At 41.9% G+C, this 9,763-nt stretch overlaps 1 protein-coding gene across 1 annotated transcript; it reads left to right on the top strand.

Annotated features, from left to right (window-relative positions):
- The first annotated feature begins 265 nt into the window (after positions 1–265).
- LOC114552208 (melatonin receptor type 1B-like) lies at positions 266–3,785 on the top strand. Its single transcript, XM_028572841.1, has 4 exons — positions 266–274; positions 1,089–1,194; positions 1,544–1,662; positions 2,918–3,785. Exons 1-4 carry the CDS (start codon positions 266–268, stop codon positions 3,653–3,655), a joined length of 972 nt encoding a protein of 323 aa, XP_028428642.1. The 3' UTR covers positions 3,656–3,785.
- Positions 3,786–9,763: the final 5,978 nt, after the last annotated feature.

The following is a 9,763-nucleotide window of genomic DNA, read 5'->3' as shown; positions in this document are numbered from 1 at the left end:
AACTGTTGTTGGTTTTGTGGTTCTATTCTACGTGAATTCCCAAGATCTTGTGGGTCCTCGTGACTACAGCTGTCAGTCATGGCCGTAGCCGTGCCGCAACAAATCCGGACCTAGTGGGTATTGACGGACGGCGGAGCACGGAGCCGATACACAGCGGGGCCGGTCCGCAAACGTTCTGCATTCAGTGGAAATCCGGGGTTATGAGCTCAGTGTTTTCTTTCTAGCTACCTGTGATAGATTGGTTGACATTATTAAGAAGTCTGCAATGGGTGAGGTGTGGCCATGCATATACATTTAAGATTCAAGACTCAAAATCCTTTATTAATCCCACAACTGAGACATTTCATTGTTGCAGCAGCAGGGGAGAGAGAGAAAAAAAAAGTACAATTTGTATTTACACTATTGCACAGTTACAGTATTATTATTGCAGTTATCCGTCCTAGTGTGTGTGTGTGTATGTGTGAGCTATTGGGAGCCAGCCCGGTCTCATGGCAGTTCGTGATATGATCACATTATTGAATCTATTGATTCGTGGACAGGACACAATAATGTCTTTTCTTTTTGTGTGGTAGGCAGGCAGGAAAGACCTGCGGTATCTCTCCTTGACGCAGCGCAGTGCAGCAGCCTGTCACTGAAGGAGCTGCTTAGTACTGACAGAGCCTCCTGTATGGAGTGGCATGATGGCATTCTCCATCATGGAGGATCATTTAGCCACTATCTTCCTGTCTCTCACCACCTCCTCAGTGTCAAGGGGATATGATATCCGAGAACAGAGCTGGCCATCCTAATCAGCCTATCAACACGGACCTAACATTTCCCTAACATGGACCTGCTACTGCTACACTAAAGGTTATTACAGTGTCAGTCACACCTTGTTATGACTGGTCATATTGTTTCTTTGGTCTGCTGTGTGTGCTGTGTGTGCCCTGTGTTTTTTTCTGTTGTGTTCAATTTCACATGCAAAAAGGTGTGTGCCATAGCTGTAAGAGGATTGGTGGAGAGGTTTCAGGCCCGAACCTGTGATTGGCTGCAGCTGGGGAAACCGCCTGTTATAAGGAGCCAAGATGGCGGCTGTCTGTGGGTAGCAGGCATTCCTCGTCATCCTCGTCTCCCAACCGGCAACACTTCTGCTTTGTGCAACTTTGGTTTGGATTAGATATTGTTTCTGTTTGTTTAGTAAGGGTGGACCGCCAGGTGTGTTAATCTTGTTTTCTCCTGTTTTGTTAGTTAGGGAGGTAAGTCTTTTGTCATTTGTTTAACCTTTTTGTTTGTCAGGTTAGTTTCTTGTCTCCAGTTAGACTTGTTTGGTTTGTTTGTTATTTTGGTGGTAGGCCACCCTGAAGCCTAATATATTTATATTTTATGTATATATAATCTTTCTTTGCACAATAAATAATTTTGCTGTTATTTCAACAAATAATTTGTGGCTATTTGGGAGACGGGGAAGATGGGGCCTTTTCATGTTGCGTCCTAGGCACCCCTAGACTAGGGCGTAACACACCTTCTCATGACTCTCTGTTTCCTCTCCTTCCATTCTTTACAGGAAATGTCTTTGTGGTAAGCCTGGCCTTTGCTGACTTGGTGGTTGCATTCTACCCCTACCCTCTGGTGTTGTATACTATCTTTAATGATGGCTGGTCACTGGGTGACATCCAATGCAAGGTAAGCCATGACTGTATATCTAAAGCTGATTTGTTTTAAAGTTTTTAACAACCTTGATCTTATTTCTGCAGTTCAGCTCAAGTCACCTTCATTTATATAGTCCAAGTCACAAATCCCTAGTTTACCTCAAAGTACAATCTGTATATCTTAGTACACCCTCTGCCCTTGATGCAGATAAGGAAAAACTCCCAGAGGAGTGTTACCTCTCCCGGGACAAACCGACATGCAAAGTAGTGTTGTGTGTACAGGGTAGACAGAAATAATAGTAATTAATATAGAGTAATGTCAATGGTAGTTACATAGCAAACCTATACATATGAACAATATGCATCCGGTAAGATGTCGAGCAACTTCAAGGTGCCCCCAAAACCGGTTGGACCTGAGCCACATGACCTCCTGGTTACATTTGATACAGAGGGAGAAGAGACAAGATGCATTGACACTGTCTGTTGGACTGGGTAATGATGTTAGAAGTAATTCAATCAGGAGAGACTTCGTTGCAAATATGCAAAAGGTTTATTTGTCACATATGCACAAGGTACTGTATTGAGTCTTTGGCGATTAGAATCATATTTTATAAGTGAGTAGAGAAGCCACGAGTAGGCAGGAATATCCCCCGATGGAGTCTAGGCACTGGTGGTGGTGAAGGAGTATGAAGACCGGAAGGGAGGAGGACCCGAGGTGCCGTGGATGATGACGGGAGGTGAAAGGGGAGGAGGAGGGTTGCACGCTTTGCCTGGCATGACAACTAACAGCAGCAGAGATAAGAACAGATTTAAAACAGGGATGCAATGCTGTGATTGGCTCTTGAAATTAATGTACAATTCTGGTTGGTTTAACTGAAAAGTGAACGCCCCAAATCAGCGGTATCAGAGGTAAATTTGCTTGGAAGTCTTACTGAAAAGATTTCCGCTGAGCTTCATTACTATATATCTATGTGCAATTTGTCATTTGGTTAAAGATTTACCTCTTGAACCACTTGATTTGGTGCTCAGTAAATTAGTCTTTGTTTTTATGGCTATAGGGTGCACAAACACACTTTGTTCTTCTCGCTGCCATTTACCTGCAGTGCTGGGAAAGTTACTTTGAAACTGTAGCTCATGAAGCTAAGCTACTTTTTGTTTGGAAGTTGTTAATACAGCAACTGTTAGTGGCAATTTACTCTAACACTAAAGCCATTTCTCATCAAGGAACAGAAAACAAATGCACATAATATTGTGTGGTGTTTGAGCTGTTCTCTTTCTCTCCCTTTCAGGTGAGTGGCTTCCTGATGGGCTTTAGCGTAATTGGCTCCATTTTCAACATAACAGGCATTGCCATCAACCGCTACTGTTACATCTGTCACAGCTTCAGCTACAACAAGCTGTACAGCTACCGCAACACGCTGCTGCTGGTTGCACTCATCTGGCTGCTGACGGTCATAGCCATCCTGCCCAACTTTTTTGTTGGCTCGCTGCAGTACGACCCACGCATCTACTCATGCACATATGCACAGACTGTCAGCACACCCTACACCATCACAGTTGTGGTCATTCATTTCTTTGTGCCCATTTCTGTGGTCACCTTCTGCTACCTGCGTATCTGGATCATGGTCATCCAGGTGAGGCGGAAGGTAAAGTCAGAGGTACGCCCACGCATCAAGCCCAGTGACCTGAGGAACTTTATCACAATGTTTGTGGTGTTTGTGCTATTTGCTATTTGTTGGGCACCACTCAACTTCATTGGGCTTGCTGTTGCTATCAACCCTGAAGCAGTGGCTCCTCACATTCCCGAGTGGCTCTTTGTGGTCAGCTACTTCATGGCTTACTTCAACAGTTGCCTTAATGCCATCGTCTATGGTCTGCTGAACCAGAACTTTCGTAGGGAGTACAAGCGGATCGTCATGTCTGTATGGATGCCACACCTTTTCTTTCAGGAGACATCCCGGGGCATGAAGAGCAAACCCTCGCCAGGACTCAATAACAATGAGCAAGTAAAAGGAGAAACTCTGTGACAATGTTTTCCTACTCTTTTATCTCATCATCACTCCTCTTCTGTGTATACTTGTGGAGTGTCATTGATCAGACTTTAATCTCTACTGTGCCAAAGCAATAGTCTTAAAAAATACAGTGACCAACACTGACTGTGACCAAGATTAAAATGAAAGAAGACATACAGTGAGGCCTATTGAATACAATAGCTTTATTATCCATTTTTTCAAGAGTGCCATTTGTAGAACATAAGGCTCATCAATTTCAGTTTGTATTTATTTTATCTGAAGAAGAAATTTTTGTAATGGTAGAAAAGCTTCATTTGATTTGAAAACCTGATTTTGAAATGTATTGATTTAAAGTTGATTTTATGGTGTGATGCCTGAAACATTGGTCATCTTAGTTTACAGTAAATTACCAGAGATGATGGCAAGTACACCTCGAAATAAGTTTCTGCTAACACAATGAAGACAAAAATGGCGACAAAACTATTATACTATAATTATCATATATTAAATGGTAATAATAATAATAATAATAATAGTAATAATAATGATAGCTTGCATTGCATGTCGAATTTCAGGGGATCCAAGGACGCTTCACACAAATGGAGGCAGACAAACAGAAATAACAAGAAAAGAGAATACTAGTGGCCATGTTTGCAGGGGATAATAAAATGAACAGGCTGTGGTAAACAGGTAGGTTTTCAGGCATTTTCGAAGGAGTCAATAGATGCAGCATTACAGATTTCTGCAAGGAGAGCGTTCCAAAGGGTGGAGGCTGAGAAACCCTTGTCTGAGGACCGCAGATTCCGGGAAGGTTTATAGGAGTGGAGGAGATCTGATGAGTACTAGGAGGAAAGGGCATAAAGGGATTTGTAGGTGCGGAGGAGAATTTTGGGAGCTAGTGAAGGTGGATGAGGTTTGGGGGTGATGTGCTACCAGGGCTTTGTGCGGGTGAGAACCTTGACAGCTGAGCCTGTCCAGGGCTATCCTGAGTACACAGGACTGGACTCCATTGCCTTTATCCAGATGGGAGGTGATAAAGCCATGGATGAGTCTCTCTGCCACAAAATCTGTGAGTGATGGCCGGAGTATGGAGATGTTTTTGAGATGGTAGAAAGCAGATTTGGTAAAGGATTTAACATGTGACTGGAAGGAGGTGAAGTTCAGAATGAAACACTGGTTGTGGACTTCAGGGGACAACCCATTCTCATTCCTAACTCGTAAAATACTGACGCTTGGTCAATGTAACCCTTTACAAAATCACAATTTAGCATCTGTATGGGCCGTACCAAGCATAGCAGTTGCTTGACCGCGGCGCTTTAAGATGACGCAGTGTTCAGCGCGACAACGGTAGCGAGTAGTATGATTGACTGAAAATCTGCATAAGGAGGTAGGTTGGGTGAAATAGCTCAAACAACACAGGACTTTCGACAACTGTCAAAAATTGACATCAAAAGGCACCAGACCAAGTGTAGTTTTTTAACGCGCTGGGAGTGAGAATGTGTTGCTGGGGCAGATGGAACAGCCCATCCACGTTGCAGAGAAGATCTCCAATCTTTCAGGGCAGTGCCACTACCATGACCTTTGTTTTGTTGCTATTTAGCTTTAGGTTAGACAACATCCAGGTTTCTATGCTGTGCCAGTAGGCAGAAATAGTATTTTGAGCGGGCCAGTACAAAAGTGAGTTGGCCATTTTCAAAACGAAGTAGAAGTAGCAAAAAGGACAATCTGAAAAAAACAGCAACAATTTTACCTTCCAACATACTGCATTACAAAGGCAAAAGAACTTTCTACAACATGCTCAACCAACAAAACTCAGTCTAAAAAGTTTGTACTCAACAATAGATTGCCAATTTTAACTAATCTAAGATATATTTGCACCGGTAGAACCAGCAGCATTGGCTCTGCACAGCAATGTTATAAAATTAACCATTTTATTGCACGTGGCAACTAATTATTAACCCAAACAGCAGAGAAGGCATCTAAATTACATACTGCATGACATAGAATACCCTACATCAGACAACACTCGTACATGTAACATATCCTATCCATATGCTTCAGGACTATACAGTCAGATCATGAGCAGCTACCAGCAGTAAAAGAAAATCAAAGAATGAAAACTTCCAGCCTAGCATGGTTTGAATTATGAAAGATATAATGAAAAGTGGACAGTGTATCGAGTCCACTGCAGTGGCTAAACCGCTGTCAAATCCGCCGTTCCGTAAAGCCACAGTGATCACCCTTTGTATCATGTGCACCACAAATGGCAAATGCTCGAATGGTAGACACCTTGCAGCTGTCTGTTCCTAAAGTTGTGACCTTGCCCGTTATTTCCAATTATTTGCAACTTCAAGAAACTGGCTAGCGCATGCTTCAGTAAAATGCCTTTCTTCTGTTTTTAACACACTCAAAGTGAATCCTGTAGCTGCCAATTGTCATCGATTAGGTGTGCCGTTGCACCGAGGTAGTTGTGGTTACTTACTGGTGTCCAGTGATCTCCAGTAAGTGCAGTAAAAGTACCTTCAGCCAACTGCCTCACTTTCATAGCTTCAGCATCGTACAGTTCATGTATTCTCGTAACAATAGTTCCCCTCGAAGGTAGCTTGTAAGATGTCTTGAAAACACCGGTCCTGAACTATGTTGATGGGCCTGCGGTCTGTAGCGACCCAGCAATTGCCCTAGTTACCTTTGCTGTTGTTGTTTTGTTGACTAACCTGTCCTGGCTGCACTCCACCAGTGTGGTTTGACAAGCACGGCTTGTTGACCCTGTCTCAGCAATAGCATCTTTGCTAACATCAGCAAAAATGTGTTTCGCCTGAAGATGGTACTTCAAACTTGTCATGCTTTGTTGGAAGGACTGTTCATCACTGCAATAAGTGCACACACCTTTGGTTTTATCAAAACTACCATCTGGAAAATTTTTATAATGAAACTTGCCATTCAGTCCTTTTTTTTTAGATTCATTGCATGCGTTAACACGTTAACGTTGACAGCCCTAATACATATATATAACTACATTGAATGAAATAGCAAATTAAGTTTAGTTTAGTCTTATCTAACTACCTATCACTTTTTTTTAACGTTAGGAAATTTGAGAAATTTATTTTTGCATTGTTGATTTTTGTCATGGGATTTTCACCTGGTTTTTAGTAGCCAGAATATTGACCGATAACTTCCATGCTTTTTTACAAAAAGAAAACCAAAATTGATGAGCCTTAAACATGTATTGCAAATTATTATAAGATTTATTTATTTTATTAGTACAATGCATATTATGAACATTTCTGTAAATGCGCCAATGTTAGTTATGTTAATTTTCAACTGTAGTCCTAGTTACCTAGCATGCATGTCTTTATGGTGGAAAGAAACCGGAGCACCCAGAAGAAACCCACGCAAACATGGGGAGAACATGCAAACTCCACACAGAAAGGCCCTAACCGGACCAGGGATCAAACTCTGCCCAGACCAGTGATCAAACTCTGCAGTGCCAACTTGCTGTGAGGCAGAAGTGCTAACAACTGAGCCGCGGTGCTGCCCACTTTATGTATCATGTTTTGTACACCTCAGGGTGCATGCCTCCTCTACTGTGTGGGCAATGTCTATTTGAAAGTGAAGGCACCTAGAGATTAGTAATTTAGGTGTTTTGCATTTTCAAGTCACAGTGGCTACTGCATCCTTCTGTATTTCTGTACTGTATTTGTAGTGTACTACTGTGTGGTTTTGGTGCACCACGTTTTGAAAGTTATACTGTATGAAAGAAATAATTATAAAATAATTACTCTTTTTTTTTATGATAACTATGTGTAGTGTCTCAGTGTGTTCACACCGAACAGGAATTTGCATGTGAAGTCAAAGCAAAGGTGCAGCTGGACACACGCACGCATGCAGGTCAGTCCTTATTACAAGCCAGGTGGCCAAAAGCATGTCATTTTGTGTTTAAACATTCATTATCAATGTCTTTTAATCAACTACTTTCCCCATTATTTAAGGGGGAGGGGTGGACCAGTATGGGAAGACCACTTATTTTTCCTGTTGTATTTAACTCCATGTGGGTCTATTTTTTCTCTATTCAAACTACTACTACTACTACTACTATTACTCCAAATTTGACAAAAGCACAGAATATGCAAAACCCATCTGCTTTGAATGTTATCAGCCAACTGAATCAGTTATTATGCTTTCATAGATATGAGACAGTATGGCCATACTCGGTCTCCTAGTTGGCTCAGTCAGCCATTATCATATATTGGTAAGCCGGATCAACCACCCATTGTACTCCTTGGCTAAGCTGTAACTGTAGCTAACTCTACTGCTAGCTCACCTAAGCTAGCTAACGTTACAGCGCAACCAAGGAGAGAAGGCAGACATTGTTACAGCCCAAATCTCCAAACCTGGGCAACTCGCACAAAAAAAATCTAGATTAAGGTAAGAGGAAAAATGTTTTTCTTGATTTTGGGGGGAACTGCCCCTTTACAATTACTTATGACATTCTTATGTAATGTCACTGAAAAAACGTAAAGTAGTTTGGTTGCCTAAACCTAACCAAGTAACAATTGTTTTGTTTGAATTCTGAACAGGACTCCCATAGCCCATACCAAGGGAATAGATGGTTACAGCCCTTTGAACCTCCTAGTAGGTGTAGCAGACCCCCTCTAACCCATATCTATGAGGCTGGTAACCAGTGATAACGCCCATTTAATGGAGTGATAACATTTTAACAGGTGCAAAACCATGAAATTCAGGGACAGAATAGATTATATGAAAGGGTAATTATATTATTTATACAATGAACACTATTAATTCATAATACTAAACTCCTATACAGAAAGTTTCTCAGCCCTCAGTGTTGTTACTTGGACTACAGCAACACATCACACCTCAGCAGGTTACTCTGCTGTAAACCTGAACAGATGCATGAGTTATTTAAGAGGTCACATAACCAGATATGTATGTCAGTCTTTACATTCACATGGGGTGGAGCTAGGCGTGCCCATCAAAGGAATAGAAAATTTGTTTTGATACCACGTCAAATTTCAAAGTATAAACAGGATTTTAATGTACTAAGATGTTAGGTTTTAACATGGTTTTGGCTACCTGGCTTACAGTTAGCATGTGTACAGTCAGTACAGTCACTGTTTAAAGAGCCCCTATTATGCTTTTGGGGATTTTTCCTGTCCTTTAGTGTGTTATAAAGTTTTTGTGTATTTAATAGATATATAAAGTACTAAAAAACACATTTCACTGCAAATGGAGCTTTCTCTTTCACAGACAGCACTTCTTCTCAACTGCCTGAAAACTGCTCGCCCACACTCCTGTTTGAAATTCCTTGCTAGGCAACGCGCATGCTTACCCGGTATGGTAGCTAGTTCCTGTGTTAGCTCTGTGCGAACGTAAGCCGATTCCACGTGGCCAAACTAGCAGCGTTAGCTCGGGAGCTACGCGGCTAGCCTGTGTCATATGTGTGTGTGTGTTAGTAAAAGAAGAAAGAAAAGAAGTGTAAAGAAAAGAGGCACTCTGATCTTAGTTATCGAAAATGACCAGTTTCCCTCAGCCCCTCAGGTCGGACCACACGCGTAGTTAGGACAGACTGAGACTTTTGACTTACCGAGGGAAACGGCCACTATAACCACTCTAGTGGCTAACAGCTGATTTACCGCGATTATCTCGCGCACAGTAACTAAACTGTGACTTAGCAGGTAGCGGTACAGTTATACCCAGCTACTTAACACAACATCAACAGTACCATGATCTATTGATACAAAAAAAGATTAATAATCACGTATAGACCAGTACATACCGGTAATTAAAATCATAGACCACATTAATGGCAACAAGTGGTAACGAACCCTTTGCTCATTAGTAAAACACACTAGTTATCTCTGCCCAGACGTAAGCCTTCTTACGGTGTGTTCAGTCCGTTTGTTCCATAGATTTCCACAGAAATTAAACAGAGCGGGTCCCTGGCGCTCATCAGCGGCCACGGAGAAACTTCCCTCCAAAAAGGCAGCAAGGGGGCAAGTTTAGTCGACTTTGAGAAGAAAAACGTTGTTTACTTCTCACTGCAGATATGAAAACACTGGTGCGTTTTCAAGGATCCACCAAAATAAAATCCACTTTCTCCAG

The sequence above is a fragment of the Perca flavescens genome, chromosome 3 (genome assembly GCF_004354835.1).
Source record: "Perca flavescens isolate YP-PL-M2 chromosome 3, PFLA_1.0, whole genome shotgun sequence".
In the NCBI taxonomy this organism is placed as follows: domain Eukaryota; kingdom Metazoa; phylum Chordata; class Actinopteri; order Perciformes; family Percidae; genus Perca; species Perca flavescens.
Note: the sequence above shows the minus strand (reverse complement) of the source record. Positions and strands in the feature narration are given on the sequence as shown.